We start from the raw sequence: 25,944 nt of genomic DNA on the forward strand, positions 1-25,944 counted from the left end.
AAAACACCATAGATTGTATTACCTCCGTCTCGCCAGTAGGTGGCAATATGCGCCTTTGTTATAGCATGCGATCTCCATGATCAACGCAGAGAGTAACAACAAACGCATGAGCAGAGTTACTCTATCATTTCGGCGGCGGTGTCCATTTGAAGGCTCAGGCGTCAGGATCCAGTTGTTGAATCTAAAACCATGGCCAAGGACATGACTCTGCTGTGGGGCTCCGGCTCTCCTCCCTGCTGGAGGGTCATGATCGCTCTGGAGGAGAAGAACCTGAAGGACTACAATCAGAAACTGCTCTCCTTTGAGAAAATGGAGCACAAGTCCCAAGAAGTGTTAGATATAAACCCCAGAGGACAGGTAACTTTAATGCACCGTAACCTGTAAAATAGTCACGTAACGTTAAATTACTACCCTTCATATTTCCCTTCTCCTAAATGTCATTGCGATATACGCACAACAGCTGCAACAGTTTGTATTACTCGCGGACGCAGCCGACACTCCCACCATCTTTGATATAAGATGTAGACGCGCTGCTTTGTGAGGCAACGTCAGACGATTCAAAACTTGCATCGATGTCGCTTTCCAGCTTCCCGACAAGAGTGCATGCTTGCTGAAAAACGACTGAAGGCTGTAGACGAATCGCATGGATGTACAATTTAATACGGCTTATATCAAGTTCACCAAGCAGCGCTTTCTTGGAGGAAAATCACTCGCGTTACTTCACTGAAACGCACAACAGAGGGCGGCAATGATAGTGACGAGGGTTTCTACAGTAGGCGGGTTGTTAGCATGCCGAAGTTTTCCCAAGCCTTTTTGTGCCATAATGTCTTTATTCGGTATTAGTGCGGCGTTGTGTTTTAACGCTAAAGAAGTTAATGGTAAATTGAGTTAATTTTGAAGGCCGTTTGGCTCATATGAGTCTACCAACTTCTGTGCAGTGATACAGGGCTAAGTGATATGCTGAAAGAGCTCGAGTGAACTATCCTAAATTTGCTGTAAATATGTGTCACATTGGCTTGGAAGACACTGTAATTCCTAACAAAGTTGAGCTAGCTAAGCGCCATATTGTGTTAAAACACGCTGCAAGTGACCCAGTTTATTCCCATGAGTCCCTGCGGACTCAGCTCAGCAGGGTGTCTTCATTAGCTCCCGGTAGCGTTAGCATGGAGACATGATGGTAACCCCGACAGCACTTAACCCTTCAGCTCTCTGTTGTTCACATTCTGTTTTCTTTTTAAGCTTCCCTCCTTCAAACACGGAGACATCGTTGTGAATGAATCCTATGCAGCATGTTTTTATCTGGAGGTGAGTGAGCAAAAAAAAAACAAAACAAAACAAAAAAACAACCCCTCAACAAGTCATTTAACAGGCTAACACTAAATTTAACATTATGAACTTTTCTCCCCGCAGAGTCAGTTTAAATCCCAGGGAAACAAGCTGATCCCAGACAGCCAGGCTGAGCAAGCGCTGATGTACCAGCGCATGTTTGAGGGTTTCCCCTTCTACGAAAAACTCAGTAAGACGCAATGAAATCCCTTCAGCAGAGTCCTCCAAGCTGCAACAAAACACCAAATATTTGCACTTATTTAAATATTTCACTACAGGTAAAGAATAGACAGCTTAATAACAGCAGCAGGAGTATTGATTTTGACTGTTTCACTCTGTCATCAGTAAATCATTTATCCATTATTATTTAACAGCGGCGTGTTTCTTCACCACAATCCTGGTGCTGAAAATACTCACTGCAACAAATGCATATTAATCCACAGCTAAAAATAGTCCCCAACAAATGCGCTGTTTATGCCAAGGAAATAAGATCATACACACAGTGAAGCTACTGTGCGCTGAATATGTGTGTGTGGTGTTTTTCTTTTTTTTTAGATGCAGTTATCTACTACGAGTGGTTCGTCCCTGAAGCAGAGAGGCACGACTCGGCTCTGAAGAGGAACAAGGAAGCTCTGACCACTGAGCTCAAGCTCTGGGAGGGTTACCTGCAGAAGGTAGCGCACTCACCGTGGACACACAAAAACATAAACGATGTCAGCATGCATGGATGTGCTCAAACGTGTGTTTTTCACCTCTGTCTTTCAAGCTGGGCCCAAACTCCCACCTGGCAGGTGCGTCCTTCTCGCTGGCAGATGTGACCGTTTTTCCAACTGTTGCTACCCTTTTCAGATTTGGGTAAGTGGGATTTTTCTGCGTTGCATTTTTCTGCAAATCGCACTAACAGACAGTGATGATCTGTAGGTGTGTGGCTTGACGTGACACTTCAGATGTCTCCTACTGTTTGTTCTGCAGATTGTCTCCTGAGCATTACCCTAAACTGGGGGAGTACTACAATCTGCTGAAGGATCGGCCCAGCATCAAAGCCAGCTGGCCTCCTCACTGGCTGGAGAACCTTCAGGGACAAGACACACTCAAAGACATCTGAGATTCTCACATGCTTTCCAGTCACACCTGCCTGTGATGGTCTGGTTTGGGATCTACAGAAATGCTTTAGCTTGTAGTTTCAGCTCAGTTTGTCAAATACGACACAGCTGCTGTGTTCTTCTGACCCCGAAAAGGAAAGTGCTGAGATGATCAGCATGCTCCACGTTTTCTCCTGTTAGAATGACAGATGTGGTTCTTTTTGTTGGTTGTGCTTTCTTTAGAGGTTCCTGTCAAAGATGTGACAAATCAGTCGGTAAACACGGCTATGTTACACTGTGCAGTGTGCGATGTTAAGGTAAAAAGGCTAAGTGTCACATTGTGATATTGTTGCTCAGATACATGGCTTGGTTATATATTAATCTCTGGACTAATGCAAAGCATATCTATAACAGCGGGTTTGACTGCATGTTGTCTTCCTATGAAGTCCTTTATTTCACATTAACAGGTTTCAACCGATTTCTTGTGCTAAATAACCCACGACATTGTAACCCGATATGCTGTCTCTGCAGTCATACTGGAGCATAAGCCAAATAAACCCAAGATGCCACTGCTGAAAGCGGAAATAAAGTCTGAGATCTACTCAAGCATGGACTTCCTGTAGTTGCTGTTGTCGAGTTTATGTGCTTAGAAGGTCAGACACAAGCGCGATTTAAAAAAAAAAAAAAAAAAAGGTCGCTAAAAGCAGAATCCAGTCATTTGCACATGAACCGTGTTTATTGACGTTGGTTTTACAAAGTGTTCCTGAGCCCATGCGGTAATATCCTTTATACAATCAAATGTCAAAAATGATTAGCAGATTATCACATATCTGTTTCACACGCCCCACCTTTTTGGGAATGGGTGGTAAGAGGTGAATACATGATTACATAAACCTCATTATTCAGGTCAAGCCTTGCACACACTATCAGTCTCAATAAAAAAGGTAGGCGGTGTGTTTGAGGACATGACCCTGTGACTTTATCTTTTGAATGGCTGTGCCAAAACGCCTTTACTCAGCACAAAGGTAAGTAGAATAACCTGTTTAATCATGACTGCACACTTGATATTGTATTTAATGTAGAATGCACAGCTTCCTTTAAACTTTCATGAGCTGAATTCTATTCAGTGTAGGTTTGTGTCACTTTGATAAAGAAAATAGACTTGTTTGATATAAAGAGACATTTGACATTCCCCAAAGCTTGGGTTTAGAGCCTGCACATACAGGCAGGGGAGTGGAGCGGCACTCAAAGAAGGTGCAAAGTGACTTCCTGGTCTTGGCCCTCTTTTTCAGTACTGCCTGTTGAATGATGTGGATCTTGTATAGTTCCATCAGCTGATGATCTTAGGGACTGCTGTTATTTTATTTGAAAGAGATAAAATATGTCTCATGGAGCTGTCTTATCTAACATGCTGCTTGTGCAACATGAGCAATGCACTGTATGCATCTCAGTGGCAGCTTAAAAATTCACTGACAAGAAATAAACTGCTTCCAGTAAAAAGTGTGAAAACATATCTGGTTAAATACAGTAGTGTCGTGTAATTAGCTATTATAAGTTCAGTGTCTGGATACCACACAGTTCCTGGCGGGACCAGCAGAGGGTCTCACACTCCCTGACAGACTTCACTGCATGCATCAATGAACCAGTCTGCTGGAACAACAAGCAGCTACAGGTCCTGCTCTTCAAGACAGTGGCACTGAATTAATTATAATGCTGATGATCACCTGCTGTCAATCAGCCTACAAGACCACATGTGTGATATTTCAAAATAAAAGCCAAACTGTGGGGAAAATAGCTCAAAATGTGACTTTATTTTGGAAATACCAGCCTTGAACATGAAAGATCTCATGTAACTATCTAGGGCTTGTGACATACCAGTATGTACTTCATCCTGGCAACACTTGGATCCACTATTAAAAAGGAAAACTACAGAATGAATTTTGCGTACTGCATTCTTTCGTGCCCCAAGGGGAGCAGTCCTGTTTTGCATGGCCTCCCTGTCCAGACAGGGCATGCACGGTCCTCAAAACAACATAAGGAAAGCTTGAGTTCATGCATGCAGAACAGAGCCTGGCCTATCAGTCAACAACATTTTGTAGGAAAACCAGTTGTATTGTATCAGTATGCTTCACCAACAGAAAATGTCATACTGGCCAAGCAAGATTAAACTGATAAAAAAAAAAAAAAAAAAAAATGAATAAGTACACATACAGTGCTCACACTCAACAAGGACATGGCCTTGCTGATGAACACAAAAAGATTTCTTTCGGAATGAAGATGAAATGACATGAAGAGGAGGAACATCACTGGTGAAACTCACTCAAAAACACACCACACTTATATTTGGACTGAATGCTCAGAATGGCTGAAATGAAATGTGGATAAATGATTGCAGTCTTTTTGTCAAACTTCCCAGACAGCTAAAATGAAACTGGTAAGTTGAATGTTTGACTGGAGGGAACAGTCTTCAGCAAAAGCACATTTTTCATGTGATTTCTGCTCACTCTCTTTATAATAAGTTATCTTTTGAAAGCTGCTGCAGACAAAAACAGCAGAGACAGTGAATATAAACTGGATCAAATACATGACAGGATCTGCTTCATTTCCACACACAGTTAACTCTCCACTGCAGTGCTCATACTGGCAACTGTTCGCAAGTGCACAATGTCTGGAGCGCAAAGACTGACTTGGAGAATGAGGCACAAAGAAACTGTAAATTGTATGTCAACAGAGGGTGCTCAAGGTTTCTGCTCAGTGCCACTTGAAACGGCATTCCCAAATGGAGAGAGATAGGTGGTGTGTATATTCAGTCTGATTGTTTCATTTGAATAACAGTGCCAGAACCGGTCTCCTCCGTGTGTGCAAGGGTGAGTGCAAAGTGCTGAGTCACCGTGACTGTTCAACAGTTTAATTTCAGTCAAATTGCCTGTAAACATGCAACAGGAAAACAGAAAATCACTGCAGGAGTACTTTAAGATAAAGCCAACCAACTAAGATCATGTGCAAAGGTTTCCATAGGCACATATTATGGAAGTAATGTTTGTTGCAGTGCTACAGTCATGTTAGAGCACATAATAAACACAAAAGCACATGTGACATCCCTACAACTACTACACCCCTTAAAGTCACTTTAACTGTGAGGATTACAGTTATTTCTTTCGTAAGGTGGTGATTCTGGATTCCTGTTTTCCTTCTGCTCATATTTCATGCATTCTGTCACGTTTTCGATCAGAGAGTATTAATGCAAAGCAAGAGAAGTCACTCCTCCTCACATCTCACTTGGTCTAATGTGAACATAAGCAGCTAGAGGTGAAATAATACAGAAATAATAAAGACACAGACTTTGAACATGACATCATGCTGCCCTGAGTGAAATGAAGTGGATTGGTGTGGATGGATGGGGAGGCATGCTTGGATAGGGTGTGCAGCATCTTAGCTGTCTGGAGTCACAATCATGGGTGAGAACACAAAAATGGGAGGGGACTTCTTTCCACCAATCAGGTTGTGAAGGGTTGGTCAGAGCGTGTTATAAAATCAGGCATCTGACAGATTCAAGTTTCACTTTCACTGGTTCCAACTTCAGCTGCAGTCAGGGGGATCAGTTCACTCTGAAACCATGGCCAAGGACATGAGACTGCTGTGGTGCGCCGGCTCTCCTTTCTGCTGGAGGGTGATGATCGCTCTGGAGGAGAAGAACCTGAAGGACTACAATCAGAAATGTCTCTCCTTTGAGAAAAATGAGCACAAGTCGAAGGAAGTCATGGACATAAATCCCAGGGGACAGGTGAGTGAATCTGGAAATAATACAAGTCCTTTCATAGTGTCAGCCTGCTTTTTCATGACATGCACACATTTCTATTCATTGTAATACAAAGTTTTTATTCCACTCTATCCTTCTTCAAGATGCCTACCTTCAAACATGGAGACAAGATTCTGAATGAGTCCCTCGCTGCCTGCTTTTACCTGGAGGTGAGAACTTTGCGAAGCTGCTGAACTTGGCCTCGTGCTGCCATATTCCACCAGGCAGTTAATCATAAGTAGGGCTCCTTGTAGTGCTAAATGTATATTACGGTATATTTCAAAATTATAACGGTTTCACGGGAAATGACGGTATTTTTTTTCTTTCATCTGGAAGACAGATGTTAACACAGGCATGTCCAGGCACTCATCTGGGCAGAGTACCGTTATCTCGTTGAAGCATATGGAGAAACTCCTCTGTTGAAAACATTTTTTCAGCCTTTGTTCTGCTTGCTATTGTTGCTATCTCACAGAAATAGACGAAATGCAAATAAAACAGTAAAATAACACCTTGGGCTGGTCGGCAGTGTCCTCTGTGAGCGCTCTGCTCATTCATGTGTAAAAGAGACGGAGCAGCTACACCGGTTAATAGCTCAGCAACCCATTGGTCAAATTTGACGATCGACCTCTCTATCAACCAGTCAGAGTCACGAGCACCCAAATTCACCATGGTAACACCGATGACGATCCAAACGGAAGTAAACCCATAGATAGTCTATCGCATGAAGAGCGCTTCCTCCACTCTAGAAACCCCCTTGTAGTGGAGAGGACACTGTTCTGTCTGGTAGGGTGCTGGCTCAGGGTTTGATCACCAGGTTCACACAAGGAGTACTGGCCAGAGCACTATGTAAGGCCCTTCAGAGTATGTACGAATAAAGGACTGAGAGGCTGATGTGATATTCTCTTCTTCTCTTTACTCTCTTATGCAGCATCACATACCGGGTACAAGCCTTGGGTGTATATGTGTTTGTGGTTTTTCTACATGAAAGAATAAGAAATATAACTTAGTGAAGGATAAATAAACATATCCATGAATTAACTCAACCTATAACATATCACCAGTCTGACCTAAACAGACAATAATCAAATGAGGTAGAAAATGAAAGATTACAAGCTTATCTCTCTCTCTTATTACACTGGTAAACAAACACTTTAACACACTCCACACAGATCTCTCAGACTTGTCTCACTCTGTCAAGTCACCATCATTTTAATATATCACAAACTGGCATGACGCTCTTATCGTGAAAGTCCAACGTGTGCTACTTCCGGTGATAATTAGCGTTAAACATCTGCGATAAATGCCATGAGCTACATGGCTATCTAGCAGGCATGGACACAGAGCCGACACAGCAGGTAATTAAAGTGATTTAGCTCCGAACTCTGGTCTACATCAGTCAGTTTAGATTATGCACAACCACATCAACACAGAAATATAACATAGGTCATATGATGGTTGGACTCACTCGTCATTCACGCACACACGACTTAAACTGAAGTCAGGGTCCTGCACAACTGGAGCTCAACTAGACTGGCACTGTTTATGTGCCATATATGATACCACATAGCTTGTGTGGTTTGCGTGAAGCTGTGAAATCAGCAGACGCTCTAAAGTAGACAGACGCTATTTTCGTCTTTTTGTTACATGTGCATAGAATTTATTGCTGTATAATGTTTCGTTTGGGTGGCAATGCTTGGGAAAGGCTTTTACTTGAGTTTCTTTCCGTCATTCTGATATGCTACACGTTAGGATTGGTGCTTCCTAGCATGAGCATACCGGTTCACACCGAATACCTGTGTGTATTTTTGTTAATATACCGCCACACCTGTGTATGTAATTACACAACGTTCGGAACGCTGTGCTGTGCGACACTGTTTCAGACGGGACCGTTTTCAGTTTTGCGCCTCTAAACACGCAATGTGCGAGGCTTGTTGAGGGTAAACTGTACATTGCTAGGTTGCGCCAACACAACCAATTTGCTCCACCACCTTAGCCGCAAACATGTCTTGGAATATCAAGAATGTATGAAGTCAAGATCAGCGCTCTCCACATCAGCAGGTAACACGGGAAAAGAAAAAGAAAAACCAAGGTAAATGTCACTTCAGGGGACTCCCTACGACAGAAAAAGCCAACAATGGATCGAGATTACAAGCTCTATCACTGTCCACCTAGTCAAAGACATGGCCCCGCTTAACTGCAGAAAAAGAAGGCTTCAGCAGATGATCCAGACAGTGGATCCCAGGTATGATACACCGAGCAGAAAATACTTCAGCCAAGTTGCTATCCCCGACTTGTACTTGTTCAATACGAGCGCCGCCTGTACAGGGGGCAGCGTGAGATGCGTGCCGTTCAGGTGATCAATGTTCAGGCTAGAAAGCACCAATCCTAACTTGTAGCATATCAGAATGGCGGGGAGAAACTCAGCTAAAAGCCTCTACCAAGCATTGCCACCCAAACGAAACATAATTCATACAGCAATAAATTATATGCGCACGTAACAAAAAGACGAAAATAGTGTACATCCACTTTAGAGCGTCTGCTGATTTCACCACTGCGCAAACCACGCAAGCCTGATATTATATGAAAGCAAAGAGTCTGATGATCTGCCTCCTCACTATTCAACGAAAGCTCGGCAAGCTAGCAGCCAAAGAGTAGCAGAAAAGAACTTCAAAAAAAATCATAAAGTATTTTTTTTCTTTTGGTGTTTTGTGGTCAAAAGTTATATTCCAGCTTGAAAAAACGCTGCTAATATCTGCTCCTATGACTCTGTGTTAGTCACGAAGGTCCTGGTTGTTTACATAAAGAGGAGGGGGTTTCTACAGTGGAGGGAGCGCTCTTCATGCGATATACTATCTTTGGGTTTACTTCCTTCTGGATTGTCATTGGTGTTACTATGGTGAATTTGGGCACTGCCACTCGAATCTCTTGACTCTGACTGGTTGATAGAGGTGTCCAGGGTTCTAAATTAACACCCGCCAACCCGCCAAATGCGGGTTAAAATTCATATTGGCGGGTGTAAATAAAAACTTACTAGCCAATTTGGCCGGTAATGCATTAGGCAATCATGTCAGTCAGAGCCGCTCTACAGTTCTTGGTCATTTGTCCCCCTGACAGTCCGTCCTACAGTTCCCATGAACACTGTCGTAATGCTACGTGATGACGTACAAAACGCCCATTGGCTGTGCGCAAGCACACTACAGTTTGTAGTGCAACCGGCGCGAGAAACCACGGAAACGCAAACACGAAGAAGAAGAAGAAGAAGAAGAATGAACGGCGGCGTATAAACTGTAAAAAAGGAGAGTGAGCTAGCTAAAAGTAAAAAGTAAAGTTAAACTAAATGCTGCGGTGGTTGGGACAGACGTCTGGGGGGAGAAGAGGAAGGAGGCAGGGGATGAGAATGTCGACAAAGCGTGCGAAACGAAGAAAAGAAAGTTTAACGCTAAATGGTTGACAGGTCGTGAATGGCTTGAGTTTGATCACGAAAATGCCGTCATGTTTTGTAAGGATTGCCGCATGTACACGAAAGAAAAAAACAAGACGAATAATTTTGTGGTGGGGACTAATAATTTTAAAGTCGAGGCAGTAAAGGACCATGAGAATGCCCGAAGTCATCAGGAGAGCCGAAGAAGTCTGCAGTACTGACTGCTGCACTGTTTGTGTTTTCTAGTTGTACATACATAATTCAATTTATTACCAATGCAATTTTTTGCAAGTGTTTAAGTCATGGCTGTTACTTATATATATATTTCTTATTAAAGACGGGAAGCAGAAACACTTTAAGTTGAAAGGAAAAATACATTTTATTAGGAATGTAATGATACTAAATACTGGAAAAATGTATTTTAGAAAATAATAAATCTGACAGCATTTTTTGTTTGTATAAATTAAATATTTGCACTTTCTGTTTATATTTTGTTTCATGTGTTGTACTTTCTGTGCATTTTTCATGCCAATAATGTAAATAAAATGATCAAATGCATTCAGTGGCACTCATAATCTCTCTTATTTTCACCGGGAAAAAATTTGGCTAGTGGAAATTCTGATTGGCTGGTAACTTTAGAAGATCACCAGCCACATTGGCTGGTGATCAAAAAAGTTAATTTAGAACCCTGGAGGTGTCGATCATCAAAATTGACCAATGGGTTGCTGAGCTACTGACTGGTGCAACTGTGCAGTTAGTATCACCGCTCCCCCTTACTGTTTGCATTTTGTCCTTTTATGAGAGATAAGAACAATAGCAAGCAGAAAAAAGATGTAAAAGTGTTTTCAACCGAGGACCTTCTCCGCATGCTTGGATGAGATAAAGGTACTCTGCCCGGATGCGCCCAAATGAGCGCCTGGACATACCTAAGTTAAAACATCTGTCTTCCAGATGAAAGAAAAAAAAATACCGTCATATACCTTTAAACAGTTATAATTGTGAAAAATACCGTGATATATACACTTTTAGTCATACCGCCCAGCACTAGTATTGATCATCTGAACTGCGCACATCTCACGCTGCCCCCTGTACAGGCGGCTCTCGTATTGAACAAGTACAAGTTGGGAATAGCAACTTGGCTGAAGTATTTTTTGCTCAATATTTCATACCTGGGATCCACTGTCTTGACTATCTGCTGAAGCCTTCTTTTTCTACAGTGTTAAGCGGGGCCATGTCTTTGGCTAGGTGGATAGTGATGGAGTAGAATCTTGATCACGCCCCGTTCCATGTGTGTTTAGGAGCGCAACATTGAAAACGGTCCCGTCTGAAACAGTGTCGCACGGTGCAGGGTTCAGAACGTTGTGTAATCACATACACCGATGTGGCAGTATATTAAAATATCATAACAAAAATATACACTGGTATTCGATGTGACCCGGTATACCTCCCCGCCCTAACTCCTTGTATGTGTAACAATGCCTCAATGCCAAACAGAGGCAGCACACTGCACATTTTCAGGAAACTCCTTGCAGCTGTTGATATTAGTTAATCTTTTCATGTCTCCAATAACAGAGCCAGTTCAAGTCCCAGGGAAACAAGCTGATCCCTGACGGTGCCGCTGAGCAAGCACTGATGTACCAGCGTCTTTTTGAGGGTTTCACGCTCACCCAGAAAATGGGTATGTTAACCCAGACATGCAAAGCTGAGGTGTTTCACTGTTTTGCAATGCAACTGTGTTTGCTGGCCCTGTAAATCCTGCATATTAAATAATCATTGCATTTGAGCCACTTGCATTTGGTTATGAAGGCCTCACCGGCTACAAAGGTTTTTCTCAAAAGCTTTGAGCTGATGCTGTCCCTCCTCCCCAAGAGGCCCGAGCTGTTCAAAACGCAGCCCATGCACTAATGAGCTCTGCATTCACATAATGAAGCCATGGCACCGTGCATTAAGTCCATGCAGTGCACCCTTTACAGCAGCTGATATTAAAAGGTTATGGCTTGCAAGTCATGAGACAGAGTCTTTCAGGGTGCAAAAATAAGAGAGCTACACTGTCACAAACTGCCACCTTGACACCACTGAGACTTCTTGTCTTCAGTGAGAGAGGGGAGCTCCACATCCCTCCTCCCCAAGAGACCCAAGCTGTTCAAAACACAACTCATGCACTAATGAGCTCTGCATCCACATAATGATGCCATGGCACCATGCATTAAGTCTATGCAGTGCACCCCTTACAGCAGCTTGTGATGTTAAAAGGTCATGAGACAGGGTCCTTCAGGGTGCAAAAAGAAGAGCGCTGCACCCTGAGTTAATTCCAATCAAATCATGCATTATTACAAATTCATTTCCCAAAGCAATCATTGTATTTTCCAACATTTTCAAACAATATTTGAGCAACTTTCTGTTTGCTGTTTTCACTGATGTTCCATAATACTTTAATGACTGACCCCACACTCAGCTGCTCAGGAAATGAAAGCAATTGGCCCACTAATAGTGATGTGTCGGTCGTGAACGAAACGGCTCTTAGAGCCGGCTCTTTGAAGTGAACGATCGGAGCCGGCTCCTGCCTGGGAGCCGGAGTAGGAGCCGCTTTGGGGTTTTTTTTTTGTTTTTTCTCGACTTTTTTTCCATTCAAGCTGCACGTGATTGGTCAACTGCATGATGTGTGGTGGCTTCTGTGTGTACGCACTGAGCAGGAGGGGGAGGAGCGGGGGGTACAGACACAGCGCGCGCGCACACACACACACACACACACACACACACACACACACACACACACACACACACAGAGCTGCGACAGACAAAATGCTGGAAAGGTGAGAAAATGAGTGACCGCAGGAAATGCAGTAAAATTTGATATAAACTATGTTTTGCACATTAGTAATTAATTTTACATAAAATTTTACATTATTTTGGTAATAAATAAATTTAAGCAAAAAAAAATCTGAAGAGCCACTTGGGAGCCAAAAGAGCCGACTCTTTTATGAGAGCCGAGCCGTGAGAACCGGCTCTCTTAAAAGAGCCGGAATTCCCATCACTACCCACTAATGTGGGAGTGAATGTTTTACAGTGTTTAGATAAATTTATTATCTCTCATAGCTCCCATACCTTCGAGAGTCACCACTGAAAGCCTGTTTTGATTTTTTTCAGTGGATTTTATGTACTACAACTGGACAGTCCCAGAGGAAGAGAGGCACGAATCTGCTCAGAAGAGGAACAAAGAGGCTCTGATTGCTGAGCTCAAGCTGTGGGAGGGATACCTGGACAAGGTAAGCCTGAAGATAACACCTGAAATCACATATCCCCAGGAAACTGGTTCTGCTGCAGTAACAATAAAAACAATACAGGGTCACACTCACAAGACAAAAAAAAAAAAAAATGGCTAGAATGTGCATTAGTTGTTACAGACAGCAGCAGCAGTATCAGGAATATCTAAAAGGAGACATAGAAGGGAGTAAAATACAAAATATAAAATGAAAAATCAACTTTATATAAGTACTTTCTATACAAAACTTTATTGTTTGTGATATAAAAAGAAGAGATATAAAATGTTAAATAAATACATTAGTGAGCCTTAGAAGTACTGGTTGGCACATTTTGTTAGCAGTGGACAGAGCCAGGCTACCTGTTTCCAGTCTTTGTGCTAAGCTAAGCTAACTGGCTGTTGACAGAGGCTTCATATTTAATGGACAGATACCAGAGTGATGTCAATCTACTCATGTAGCTCTCTGCTAGAAAATAAATGATTTCTTTAAAGGCACATGAACCCATATTTTCGTTACCTCAGCTACTGTATAGCCATCCATCGCAGCTATGATTTGTGCAAATTGTGATTGTAACATGAGAAAGCAAATGCAGCTCTGTTCAGCGGCTGACAGTCTTGGTTGTCAGATTTGCTCACCAGCACATGAATGTGTCCTTTAACTTTCTTGTTCTCTCCTCCAGGCACCCTGTTGCATGGTAGGAAAGACCTTTACACTGGCTGATGTGGCTGTTTATACAATCGTCGCAGTTATCTTCCATTATGGGTAGGTGACCTCATTGACTGAAATTGACTTTCAGCTGCTTGAGAGAATGAATGCATGGATTGCAAATGGCAAGTTTACATGAACTTTTCTCCATTCTGTAGGTTATGTGAGGAGCGTTACCCCAAACTGGCAGCTTACTATAACGGTCTTAAGGACAGACCCAGCATCAAAGCCACCTGGCCTCTCATCTGGACGGACAGCCCAAAAGAAGACATGCTGAAAGACTTTTGAGATGCTGACATGCTGGAATCATTCCTGTAACCTCTACTTGCATTGAACTTCTCCATCTGGCAGCATTTTAATAAAAATGTATTTGCTTTTATTGTAGTTGTTAATTTCCAATCAAAATTTGTTTGTGACTTAAATTACAGATCACTCTTTTTGTGCAGTAAACAAAAGATATAAATTGCAGCAATCAAGCTGAGAACAGATGAAAGCCTGTAGGACTTCTTGTAGATCATCAATTGATAAAAATGACAATTTTTTATGAAATTCAGCTGAAAGAAACATGAGTGCACAACACTTTTGACTTGATTAAGAAAATTATTAGCTTAGCTTCAATGATAACCCTTAGATTCCGAGCTGCTAGGATTCATGGGTTTAATAGCACGTACAACTGAGTGTCATCTGCAAATAAATGGTAAAACACACCATGGTTTTGAATGACCTGGCCATGAGGCAGTCACAGTATATTGAGTCTCTTACCTGCTGCTGTATTCCCTCATCTGTTCACATGCTCAGTCAGTACTTTTTCACTCTCACTCCCCTTGCCAGCCACGTCCACCTGTCCACTCACCTGATCACACACCTGAGATTCATTCCCAATCAGTCCAGTATTTAAGCTGCTCTATCACACTCACTCAGGGCTAGATTGTTTCCATGCAGGACTCCAATTGCATTTGCACTGGTCTCTGGTTGCCCAAACTGCCTGCCTTTGGCCACGTCTATTCTCCTGTTCCCTGGTATAAATCTGAGCCTTTTGTCTCTGACCATGAGTCTTACTCTGCACTTCCTGGATCTTTATGTGCCTGTGACTGTTTGGTGTGTGCTGAACCAAACACTTAAAGAGACTCTGAAATTTGACGTTATGCACTTCCTGGATCATTGCCCGCCTGTGACTATTTCATGTTTGGTTCAACAGACATCTCAAGAGAATGTTTATTCCATTGAGAGACAATAGTTCTGAACTTTTCACTGAACTACATTCCTGCGTATCTGTTGCTGCCTGTAAAATTAAAGTTGGTACAAGTGATGTACCCATGTTCTGGTGGCACTGCTTTTGGATCCTAAATATACCAGTTACAGAGGCAGCATATTTATTGACAACAGAATTGGGCCAAGAACTGAGCCCTGAGGGACAACACAATTCAACTGAGCCAAGGATGAAGTGTCACCGAGACTTTCCGCACATCAGCCTGATTGTCCTGAATCGTTCACAATGAACAAGTACTTTTTATAGTACTATTATAGTACTAGTACCATTCCAGGTGACGACCTCATGAAGCTGATTGAGAGCATGCCAAGAGAGTGCAAAGCTGTCACCAAAGCAAATGGTGGCTACTATGAATAATCTAAAATCTAAAATATATGCTGGTTTATTTCACACTTTTTTGTTTACTACATCATTCCATGTGTGTTCCTTCATAGTCTGGATGTCTTCAGTATTAATCTACAATTTAGAAAACAAGAAAAAAAAAAAATGAAGAAAAACCATTGAATGAGAAGGTGTGTCCAAACTTTTGGCTGGCACTGTACATACTTGTTTTTCTATTCTATTTCCTGTTTCCTTTGTTTTTATCTTGACCCTTCTGGCGACTGTTTCTGTGATACTTGCTGGATGTAACAACTTAATTTCCCCTGTGTTGGATCAACAAAGTCTTATCTTATCATGTTACATTGGAGTATAAATAATATTGTCAGCCTGCTCTGGGGCAGAGGTACTGTCCTCGATTGAGATGAACCAAAGCATTTTGGGAAAAGTAATGGAGGAAGAATGAATGTTACAAAGCTTATGGGACACTCCAGTGACTGACTATTATCGTAATATTATAGATTATTACTTTAAGTGGAAGAAGCAGAAGTTAAGGGTCTCGCATATTTACGGAGGCCCGTCCCTCTATAGACATGTCTCTGGCCATCCCTATGCCCCCCCCCCCCCCCCCCCGTGCTTAGCACATAAATTTAATTTGATTTTACACGCGAGCGCCAAAAGCGGAACGAATGTGAACTAATGCAACATTATACACGGGTAAATTAGAGCGGCGCACCCAAACACTGCAGCCTGCCAGAAGTCCTGCTGCTCGGTGAATGAGAGCTCAGCAGATACTCTTGGGGAGTGGAGCTACGATTTGTTCTTTTGCAAGAGTCGAAGGTGAGCAAAACGATTTCATCTCGTGAGTGACTTGTCGTTTTGCACATAACAGCGTTAATGTTGTTCCTCACGCGTTCCTCGATATGTTTACAAACTTAAACATATCGAAGCAAACTCATCGAAGCGATGCGAATATCCAAACGTCAGTATCCTTGCTAGGTCTACACACGATGTTGTGATGTTAACCACGTAACTTCATCCGTCTGTTGCGTTGCGTTAACAAATACATTTGACGGAATTAATCAACAGTAGGCTGTCTGCCCGTGTTAAGTAGGGAGGGACGGTTAGGCAACGAAATGTAATGCATGCCCCTACTTTTTTTTTTTTTTTAAGTAAAATTCAATTGATCCAGCATTGTGCCAATTCAAATATTCAAGTGTGGACTCAACTGTCCACAGTTTTGGGGCTTCCATAAATAGGAAATGTTTTGTTTGCATTGAATTGACACCCTGTATTTGTAGCCTGCACTGTATTTCTCATTTTTCATTTTTTATGGTCCTACCTCTCGCACCTGCACTCACTCTTGAACAGAATAAATGTTTATATGATTTTAAAGTAAAATAAATTTCATAATCTTTAAATATCGTTTGTTGCCATTTTTTAATGTGCCCCTTTGGTTAAACACTGGCCCCTCCTTGGCCCCCCTAGTAAAGTTTGTCTAGACCCGCCACTGACGTCTTTGTTACCTTAGATCTTTCTGTATTTGCTAGTTGTGTTTGCTCTCTGATAACCTGGATTTTCTATGGTTATTTAATCATTCATTCGTTTATTTATTAGCATTCATATGACCGTAAAGATAATGTAATATACAGTCCTGCAGGCTGTCGTGCATGTTTTGAGGTACAATGTGTTGTCCTCTCTGTTGTGCAAAGGATCAGCCACAGTGACAAGAGATACAACTGTGTTTTGCTTTGTCAGAGAGACAACATCGGTGAAGGCTATCAGTTGGTTTAAGATAATACAGTATTACAGTGCGGGATGAGAAAGTCTAAATATTAAGTTATTCTTTGTACTTGGAAGTCTGCTGATGGTATCTTAACCATCCAGTGTTGCCAGATTGGACAGTTTCCTCCCAGTTGTGCTACATTTGATGTGATTGGATAGGTGAACAAATTTAGGTCGATAGGTGGTGTGTAAATTCTGTACACTGTCCTCATTTGAATTACCGTGCCGGAACTGGTCTCGTCTGTGTGTGCAGGGGTGAGTGAAAAGTGCATGGTCATTGTCACTGTTCAAGTCTAATTTCAGTTAAAACATGTAACAGCAAATGACTGCAGGAGTACTTTACGATAAAACCAACAAACTAAGATCATGTTGGCATAGGTGTCCACAGGCTGCTACAGTAATGTTCAGGCACATAATAAATGACTGCAGATGTGACATCCCAACAACTACGACACCCCTTAAAGTTGTTGCAGTGTTCCTGCTTCGACGTTTAATGTGAAGATTACAGTTATTTCTTTTTCACGTGAGTGATTCTGTATTCCTGTTTTCCTTCTGATCATATTTCATGCATTCTGTCACGTATTCAATCAGAGAGTATTAATGCAAAGCAAGAGAAGTCACTCCTCCTCACATCTCACTTGGTCTAATGTGAACATAAGCAGCTAGAGGTGGAATAATGCAGAAATAAAAAGACAGACTTTGAACATGACATCATGCTGCCCTGAGTGAATTGAAGTGGATGGGTGTGGATGGATGGGGAGGCATGCTTGGATAGGCTGTGAAGCATCTCTGGGGTCACAATCATGGGTAAGAACACAAAAATGGGAGGGGATTTCTTCCACCAATCAGGCTGTGAAGGGTTGGTCAGAGCGTGTTATAAAATCAGGCATCTGACAGATTCAAGTTTCACTTTAACTCATTCCAACTTCAGCTGCAGTCAGGGGGATCAGTTCACTCTGAAACCATGGCCAAAAACATGAGACTGCTGTGGTGCGCTGGCTCTCCTTTCTGCTGGAGGGCGATGATCACTCTGGAGGAGAAGAACCTGACGGGCTACAACCAGAAAATGCTCTCCTTTGAGAAAATGGAGCACAAGTCGAAGGAAGTCATGGACATAAATCCCAGGGGACAGGTGAGTGAATCTGAAAAATAATACAAGTCCTTTCACAGTGTCAGCCTGCTTTTTCATGACATGCACACATTTCTATTCATTGTAATACTAAGTTTTTATTCCACTCTATCCTTCTTCAAGATGCCTACCTTCAAACATGGAGACTTGATCCTGAATGAGTCCCTCGCTATCTGCTTTTACCTGGAGGTGAGAACTTTGCGAAGCTGCTGAACTCGGCCTTGTGCTGCCATATTCCACCAAGAAGTTATTAATTAATAGGGCTCATTGAATGTGTAGCAATTCCTCAATGCCGAACAGACACAGCACACTGCAGAGGACAGGGAATCAGAGCTCCATACAGCTGTTGATCATAGTTGCTCTTTTCATGTCTCCAATAACAGAGCCAGTTCAAGTCCCAGGGAAACAAGCTGATCCCTGATGGTGCTGCTGAGCAAGCACTGATGTACCAGCGCCTTTTTGAGGGTTTCGCACTCAGCCAGAAAATGTGTATGTTAACCCAGACATGCAAAGCTGAGGTGTTTCACCTCTGTTTTGCAATACAACCATGTTTATAAATCCTGCATTTTAATAACCCTAATAAATAATCATTACATTTGAGTCACTTGCATTTAGGAAAAAAAGCCTCACCAGGCTACAAAAGTTTTTTCTCACAAAGCTTTATGATCGAGCTGATGCTGTTGCCATTTAGGCCTTTTGGGGCTTTGAACTACATCGCTCTTGACAGCATCACACACCAAGAGACCTGAGCTGTTCAAAACACAACCCATGCACTACTGAGCTCTGCATTCACATAATGAAGCCATGGCACCATGCATTAAGTCTATGCAGCGCACCCCTTACAGCAGCTTGTGATGTTAAAAGGTCATAGCTTGCAAGTCATGAGACAGAGTCCTTCAGGGTGCAAAAATAAGAGAGCTGCACCCCGAGTTAATTCCAATCAAATAATCATGCATTATTAGAAATCCATTTCCCAAAGTGATCATAGTATTTTCCAACATTTTCAAACATTATTTGAGCCACTTGTGCTGTTTTCACTGATGTTCCATAATACTTTAATGACTGACCCCACCCTCAACTGCTCAGAAAATGAAAGCAATTGGCCCACTAATGTAGGAATGAATTAATGTTTAGTTAAATTTATTATCTCTCATAGCTCACATACCTTCGACATTCACCACTGAAAGCTTGTTGTGATATTTTTCAGTGGATTTTACGTACTACGAAGGGTTGGTCCCAGAGGAAGAGAGGCACGAATCTGCTAAGAAGAGGAACAAAGAGGCTCTGATTACTGAGCTCAAGCTGTGGGAGGGATACCTGGACAAGGTAAACCTGAAGATAACACCTGAAATCATACACACTCAGGAAACTGGTTTTGCCGCAGTAACAATAAAAACAACACAGGGTCACACTTACAAGAAAAAAAAATAGCTAGAATGGCTCGTTGCCAAGGTAAAAAATATTATCTCATTTTTCAAATACTGATGTAAAAAACACAACAAAACTGCAAGTTGTGGTTTTACCTGAGGTAATGTGTAGGACAAACCAGGAAGTAACTGCACATTAGTTGTTACAGGCAGCAGCAGAAGAATCAGGAATATATAAAAGGAGACATAGAAGGGAGTAAAATACAAAATATAAAATGAAAAATCAACTTTATATATGTACTTTCTATACAAAAACTTTAATGTTTGTGATATAAAAAGAAGAGATATAACATGTTAAATAAATACATTCGTGAGACTCAGAAGTAGTGGTTGGCACATTTTGTTAGCAGTGGACAGAGCCAGGCTAACTGTTTCCAGTCTTTGCTCTAAGCTAAGCTAACTGGCTGTTGACAGAGGCTTCATATTTAATGGACAGATACCAGAGTGATGTCAATCTTCTCATGTAGCTCTCTGCTAAAAAGTAAATGATTTGTTTGAAGGCACATGAACCCATAATGTATTTTAGTTAGCTCAGCTACTGTATAGCCATCCATCGCATCTATGATTTGTGCAAACTGTGATTGTAACGTGAGAAGGCAGCAAATAAATGCAGCTCTGTTCAGCGGCTGACAGTCTTGGTTGTCAGATCTGTTCACCAGCACATGAATGTGTCCTTTAACTTTCTTGTTCTGTCCTCCAGGCACCCTGTTGCCTGGCAGGAAAGACCTTTACACTGGCTGATGTGACTGTTTTTCCAAGCGTCGCAATTATTTTCCAGTGTGGGTAGGTGACCTCATTGACTGAAATTGACTTTCAGCTGCTTGAGAGAATGAATGCATGGATTGCAAATGCCAAGTTTACATGAACTTTTCTTCATTCTGTAGGTTACGTGAGGAGCGTTACCCCAAACTGGCAGCTTACTATAACAGTCTCAGGGACAGACCCAGCATCAAAGCCACCTGGCCTCTCATCTGGCACGGCTTGGAACCACAAGACATGCTGAAAGACTTTTGAGATGCTGACATGCTGGAATCATTCCTGTCACCGCTCCTTGCATTGCACTTCTCCATCTGGCCGCATTTTGACAAAAATGCTTTTGCTTTTACTGTAGTTGTTAATTTCCAAACAAAGTTTGTATGTGACTTAAACTACAGATCGCTCTTTTTGTGCAGTAAACAAAAGATATAAAAACTGACCTTCAGCACTTCAGAGCCCGCTTTGAGCCCATTGTTGACTGGAATAGCTTGATGTAGCGGGGATACATAGTTGTGAGTTTCTACAACAAGATATGTGACCATAGCCATCAGGACAGGTCTCTCACTGCAAGTTCGGAATCTGGACTTTTTTATTTTCTAATAACTGTCCAGGTGAAAACTTTTCCACAAGGAGACACCTTAAGATCAGAGTCTGGGTTCAGGGTGAAGTTTATTATCAGCACCTGAGTCACTCACCCTGCGATCAAAGCAAATGAAACCATAATCAGTGCAGATGAGGAAAACATATTGATGATAAGAGCTTTGTTAGATTATGTTAATTCAACTTATTTTTGTTGTCATTTGTTGTCAAATACTCATTGATCAAGCAATAACGATAAACTTTATTTATGTAACAGAGTGCTATTCCTAAAAGAACAAAATAATGAAAAACCCAGATAAGACCGAAAAAATGACACAGAGGCCAAAGGACATGAGGAAAGAGCAAGTAAAACCAATATGATGAATGAGATAAAAAACAACAAATGAAAACATTGTAAAATAAACATATATTAAACATTTCCAGACACTTTCACAAAAAGCCTTAAGAAGAGATTTAAAAGAAACCAGAAACTCAGTGTGTCTGAGTTCAAGCCATCGACTACCTGACTTGTTGATGTCACCCACCTCTTTCTCCACCAGGCCCTTCTACTGGCACCTCAAGACTAGTCCCCCTGGACATACAAACACTTGCAGCAAAAGGTTGTAGCAACATCCTGCAGGCTGTTGTGCATGTTTTGAGGTACAATGTGTTGTCCTCTCTATTGTGCAAAAGAACAGCTGCAATGACAAGAGATACAGCTGTGCTTTGGTTTATCAGAGAGACGACATTGCTGAAGGCTATCAGTTGCTTTAAGATAAAACAGTACTACAGTGTGGGATGAAAATATCTAAACATTAAGTTATTCTTTGTACTTGGATGTCTGCTGATGGTATCTCAACCATCCATGTAAGTAGTGTTTGTTGGAATGCTACAGTAATGTTGGGGGCACATAATAAATAACTGCAGATGTGACATCACAACAACTATTACACCCCTTAAAGTTGCTGCAGTGTTCCTGCAGCAATGTTAAATGTGAAGATTACAGTTATTTCTTTTGCAAGTGAGTGATTCTGGATTCCTGTTTTCCTTCTTTCCACAGATTATGTTCGTCTTAGATCAGAGAGTATGAATGCAAAGCAACATTTTTCATGTGATTTCTGCTCTCTCTCTTTATAATAAGATGTCTTTTGAAAGCAGCTGCAGGCAAAAACAGCAGAGACTGAATATAAACTGGATCAAATACATGACAGGATCTGGTTCATTTCCACACACAGTTAACTCCACTGCAGTGCTCATACTGGCAACTGTTCGCAAGTGCACAATGTCTGGAGTGCAAATACTGACTTGGAGAACGAGGCACAAAGAAAACGTAAATTGTGTGTCAACAGAGGGTGCTCAAGGTTTCTGCTCAGTGCCACTTGAAACGCCATTCCCAAATGTAGGTCGATAGGTGGTGTGCATATTCAATCTGATTGTTTCATTTGAATAACAGTGCCAGAGTCTCCTCTGTGTGTGCAAGGGTGAGTGCAAAGTGCTGAGTCACCGTGACTGTTCAACAGTTTAATTTCAGTCAAATTGCCTGTAAACATGCAACAGGAAAACAGAAAATCACTGCAGGAGTACTTTAAGATAAAGCCAACCAACTAAGATCATATGCAAAGGTTTCCATAGGCACATATTATGGAAGTAATGTTTGTTGGAGTGCTACAGTCATGTTAGAGCACATCATACATAACTACGCACGTGACATCCCAACAACTACTACACCCCTTAAAGTCACTTTAACTGTGAAGATTACACTTATTTCTTTCATATGGTGGTGATTCTGGATTCCTGTTTTCCTTCTGATCATATTTCATGCATTATGTAACGTCTTCGATCAGAGAGTATTAATGCAAAGCAAGAGAAGTCACTCCTCCTCACATCTCACTTGGTCTATTGCCTGTGGATATAAGCAGCTGGAGGTGGAATAATGCAGAAATAATAAAGACACAGACTTTGAACATGACATCATGCTGCCCTGAGTGAACTGAAGCGGACAGGTGTGGACGGATGGGGGGGGGCATGCTTGGATAGGGAGTGAAGCATCTCAACTGTGTGGAGTCGTAATCTTGGGTAAGAACACAAAAATGGGAGGGGACTTCTCTCCACCAATCTGGTTGTGAAGGGTTGGTCAGAGCGTGTTATAAAAACAGGCATCTGACAGATTCCAGTTTTTCTCTTCAGCTGCAGTCAGGTGTAGCAGTTCACTCTGAAACCATGGCCAAAGACATGACTCTGTTGTGGGGCTCTGGCTCTCCACCCTGCTGGAAGATCATGATCGCTCTGGAGGAGAAGAACCTGAAGGGCTACAACCAGAAACTGCTCTCCTTCGAGAAAATGGAGCACAAGTCGAAGGAAGTCATGGAGATGAATCCCAGGGGACAGGTGAGTGAATCTGGAAATAATACAAGTCCTTTCACAGTGTCAGCCTGCTTTTTAATGACATGCACACATTTCTATTCATTGTAATACTAAGTTTTTATTTCACTCTATCTTTCTTAAAGCTGCCTGCCTTCAAACATGGAGACAAGATCCTGAATGAGTCCCTCGCTGCCTGCTTTTACCTGGAGGTGAGAACTTTGCTAAGCTGCTGAACTCGGCCTTGTGCTGCCATATTTTACCAAGAAGTTAATAATTAGTAGGGCTCCTTGAATGTGTAACAATTCCTCAATGCCCAACAGACACAGCAAACTACACAGGACAGGGAACTGGAGCGCCATACAGCTGTTGATCATAGTTGCTCTTTTCATGTCTCCACTAACAGAGCCAGTTCAAGTCTCAGGGAAACAAGCTGATCCCTGACGGTGCTGCTGAGCAAGCACTGATGTACCAGCGCCTTTTTGAGTGTTTCACGCTCGGCCAGAAAATGGGTATGTTAACCCAGACATGCAAAGCTGAGGTGTTTCACTTCTGTTTTGCAATGCAACTGTGTTTGTTGGCCCTGTAAATCCTGCATGTTAATAATCCTAATAATTAATCATGACATTTGAGTCACTTGCATTTAGTTATAAAAGCTTCAGCAGGCTGCAAAAGGTTTTTCTCACAAGGTTTTATGATCGAGCTGATGCTGTTGCCATTTAGAGGTCTGTCTTTGCATTATTAGAAATACATTTCTAATACACAATTCTATGATCACAGTATTTTCCAACATTTTCCAACATTATTTGAGCCACTTGTGCTGTTTTCCCTGATGTTCCAAAATACTTTAATGACTGACCCCACCCTCAACTGCTCAGGAAATGAAAGCAATTGGCCCACTAATGTGGGAGTGAATGTTTTACAACGTTTGGATAGATTTTTTATCTCATAGCTCCCATACCTTCAAGAGTCACCCCCTGAAAGCTTGTTTTGATATTTTTCAGCGGATTTTCTGTACTACAACTGGAAGGTCCCAGAGGAAGAGAGGCACGAATCTGCTCAGAAGAGGAACAAAGAGGCTCTGATTGCTGAGCTCAAGCTGTGGGAGGGATACCTGGACAAGGTAAACCTGAAGATAACACCTGAAATCAGATACACCCAGGAAACTGGTTCTGCCACAGTAGCAGTAAAAATAAAAACAACACAGGGTCACACTCACAAGAAAAACAATGGCTACAATGGCTCGTTGCCAAGGTAAAAAATATTATTATCTCATTTTTCAAATCCTTATATCAAAAACAAAACAAAACAAAAGTGCAAGTTGTGGTTTTATCTGAGGTAATGTGTCGGACAAACCAGGAAGTAACTGCACATTAGTTGTTACAAGCAGCAGCAGAAGTATCAGGAATATATAAAAGGAGACATAGAAGGGAGTAAAATACAAAACATAAAATGCAAAATCAACTTTATATATGTACTTTCTATACAAAACTTTATTGTTTGTGATATAAAAAGAAGAGATATAACATGTTAAATAAATACATTAGTGAGCCTCAGAAGTACTGGTTGGCACATTTTGTTAGCAGTGGACAGAGCCAGGCTAACTGTTTCCAGTCTTTGTGCTAAGCTAAGCTAACTGGCTGTTGACTGAGGCTTCATATTTAACGGACAGATACCAGAGTGATGTCAATCTTCTCACTGAGCTCTCTGCTAGAAAATAAACGATTTCTTTGAAGGCACATGAACCCATAGTGTATTTTAGTTAGCTCAGCTACTGTATAGCCATCCATCGCATCTATGATTTGTGCAAACTGTGATTGTAATGTGAGAAAGCAGCAAATGAATGCAGCTCTGTTCAACGGCTGACATGACAGTCTTGGTTGTCAGATTTGCTCACCAGCACATGAATGTGTCCTTTAACTTTCTTGTTCTGTCTTCCAGGCACCCTGTTGCCTGGCAGGAAAGACCTTTACACTGGCTGATGTGACTGTCTTTCCAAGCATTGCTTATCTCTTCCGTTTTGGGTAGGTGACCTCTGACTGAAGCTGACTTTCAGCTGCTTGAGAGAATGAATGCATGGATTGCAAATGCCAAGTTCACATGAACTTTTCTCCATTCTGTAGGTTATGTGAGGAGCGTTACCCCAAACTGGCAGCTTACTATAACAGTCTTAAGGACAGACCCAGCATCAAAGCCACCTGGCCTCCCACCTGGCTGGACAGCCCAGGACAAGACATGCTGAAAGACTTCTGAGATGCTGACATGCTGGAATCATTCCTGTTACCACTCCTTGCATTGAATTACTCTATCTGGCAGCATTTTAATTTTAATGTTGTTGTTAACTTTCCAAATAGAATTGACTGCAGATTACTCTTTTGTGCTGTAAACAAAATGAATAAAAAGTGACTTTCAGCATTGTGTTAATGTAAAGTTCAGCATCCACAGAATATAGGTGTGGGCCGTCACGTGGGGGGCTGTGCCAACCTGAAATGCGAGGCCCTGCACTTTGACATGGATGTGCAAGTGCGCATGAATAACAGTCACACGGACACAGCTATTCTGATTCTACTGCATAAATCCTCTGCAAAACGTTTTTACCAAGTAGAATAATACAGCACAATCTTACACATCGTCTCAGCTATGCCTTTTTGCTATTTATTTCAAAGGGAGGACAAATCAACTGTGCAACGAGTGGCTTTACATCAAGTCAGCTCAGTCACTTT

General features: G+C 41.8%; 4 protein-coding genes across 6 annotated transcripts; all 4 read left to right on the forward strand.

Moving 5' to 3' along the window:
* The first annotated feature begins 83 nt into the window (after positions 1-83).
* LOC143335599 (glutathione S-transferase A-like) lies at positions 84-3,021 on the forward strand. Its single transcript, XM_076755144.1, has 6 exons — positions 84-357; positions 1,240-1,305; positions 1,411-1,516; positions 1,882-2,000; positions 2,093-2,181; positions 2,299-3,021. The coding sequence occupies exons 1-6, from the start codon at positions 190-192 to the stop codon at positions 2,429-2,431; spliced, it is 681 nt and encodes a 226-aa protein (XP_076611259.1). The 5' UTR covers positions 84-189; the 3' UTR covers positions 2,432-3,021.
* Positions 3,022-5,974: 2,953 nt separating this feature from the next.
* Positions 5,975-14,890, forward strand: LOC143334949 (glutathione S-transferase A-like). Of its 2 annotated transcripts, XR_013078374.1 has the most exons (7): positions 5,975-6,192; positions 6,312-6,377; positions 11,201-11,306; positions 12,776-12,894; positions 13,571-13,653; positions 13,755-14,008; positions 14,043-14,890. XR_013078374.1 is itself a non-coding variant. In XM_076753995.1 (6 exons), exons 1-6 carry the CDS (start codon positions 6,025-6,027, stop codon positions 13,882-13,884), a joined length of 672 nt encoding a protein of 223 aa, XP_076610110.1. In that variant the 5' UTR covers positions 5,975-6,024; the 3' UTR covers positions 13,885-14,890. The 2 variants fall into 2 exon arrangements, 1 of the variants encoding a protein (XP_076610110.1); XM_076753995.1 differs by having other exon boundaries at positions 13,755-14,890.
* Positions 14,891-15,900: 1,010 nt separating this feature from the next.
* On the forward strand, positions 15,901-20,734 carry LOC143334947 (glutathione S-transferase A-like). 2 transcript variants are annotated; one of them, XM_076753990.1, is made up of 7 exons: positions 15,901-16,024; positions 17,901-18,101; positions 18,222-18,287; positions 18,482-18,587; positions 19,306-19,424; positions 20,226-20,308; positions 20,410-20,734. In XM_076753990.1, the coding sequence occupies exons 2-7, from the start codon at positions 17,934-17,936 to the stop codon at positions 20,537-20,539; spliced, it is 672 nt and encodes a 223-aa protein (XP_076610105.1). In that variant the 5' UTR covers positions 15,901-16,024; positions 17,901-17,933; the 3' UTR covers positions 20,540-20,734. The 2 variants fall into 2 exon arrangements, with proteins under 2 accessions (XP_076610105.1, XP_076610106.1); XM_076753991.1 differs by having other exon boundaries at positions 15,948-16,170.
* A 5-nt stretch (positions 20,735-20,739) lies between these two features.
* Positions 20,740-25,633, forward strand: LOC143334946 (glutathione S-transferase A-like). Its single transcript, XM_076753989.1, has 6 exons — positions 20,740-23,248; positions 23,368-23,433; positions 23,628-23,733; positions 24,226-24,344; positions 25,163-25,245; positions 25,345-25,633. The coding sequence occupies exons 1-6, from the start codon at positions 23,081-23,083 to the stop codon at positions 25,472-25,474; spliced, it is 672 nt and encodes a 223-aa protein (XP_076610104.1). The 5' UTR covers positions 20,740-23,080; the 3' UTR covers positions 25,475-25,633.
* Positions 25,634-25,944: the final 311 nt, after the last annotated feature.

This window comes from Chaetodon auriga, chromosome 17, assembly GCF_051107435.1.
Source record: "Chaetodon auriga isolate fChaAug3 chromosome 17, fChaAug3.hap1, whole genome shotgun sequence".
In the NCBI taxonomy this organism is placed as follows: Eukaryota; Metazoa; Chordata; class Actinopteri; order Chaetodontiformes; family Chaetodontidae; genus Chaetodon; species Chaetodon auriga.

Coding starts and splice junctions, on each gene's coding strand:
- LOC143335599 (XM_076755144.1), top strand. CDS start 190: ATGGCCAAGGACATGACTCTGCTGTGGGGCTCCGGCTCTCCTCCCTGC. Junction 358..1,239: donor ATATAAACCCCAGAGGACAG/GTAACTTTAATG, acceptor TTTCTTTTTAAG/CTTCCCTCCTTCAAACACGG. Junction 1,306..1,410: donor CAGCATGTTTTTATCTGGAG/GTGAGTGAGCAA, acceptor TTCTCCCCGCAG/AGTCAGTTTAAATCCCAGGG.
- LOC143334949 (XM_076753995.1), top strand. CDS start 6,025: ATGGCCAAGGACATGAGACTGCTGTGGTGCGCCGGCTCTCCTTTCTGC. Junction 11,307..12,775: donor CACGCTCACCCAGAAAATGG/GTATGTTAACCC, acceptor GATTTTTTTCAG/TGGATTTTATGTACTACAAC. Junction 13,654..13,754: donor GCAGTTATCTTCCATTATGG/GTAGGTGACCTC, acceptor TCCATTCTGTAG/GTTATGTGAGGAGCGTTACC.
- LOC143334947 (XM_076753991.1), top strand. CDS start 16,108: ATGTTTACAAACTTAAACATATCGAAGCAAACTCATCGAAGCGATGCG. Junction 18,588..19,305: donor CGCACTCAGCCAGAAAATGT/GTATGTTAACCC, acceptor GATATTTTTCAG/TGGATTTTACGTACTACGAA. Junction 20,309..20,409: donor GCAATTATTTTCCAGTGTGG/GTAGGTGACCTC, acceptor TTCATTCTGTAG/GTTACGTGAGGAGCGTTACC.
- LOC143334946 (XM_076753989.1), top strand. CDS start 23,081: ATGGCCAAAGACATGACTCTGTTGTGGGGCTCTGGCTCTCCACCCTGC. Junction 23,249..23,367: donor AGATGAATCCCAGGGGACAG/GTGAGTGAATCT, acceptor TCTTTCTTAAAG/CTGCCTGCCTTCAAACATGG. Junction 23,734..24,225: donor CACGCTCGGCCAGAAAATGG/GTATGTTAACCC, acceptor GATATTTTTCAG/CGGATTTTCTGTACTACAAC.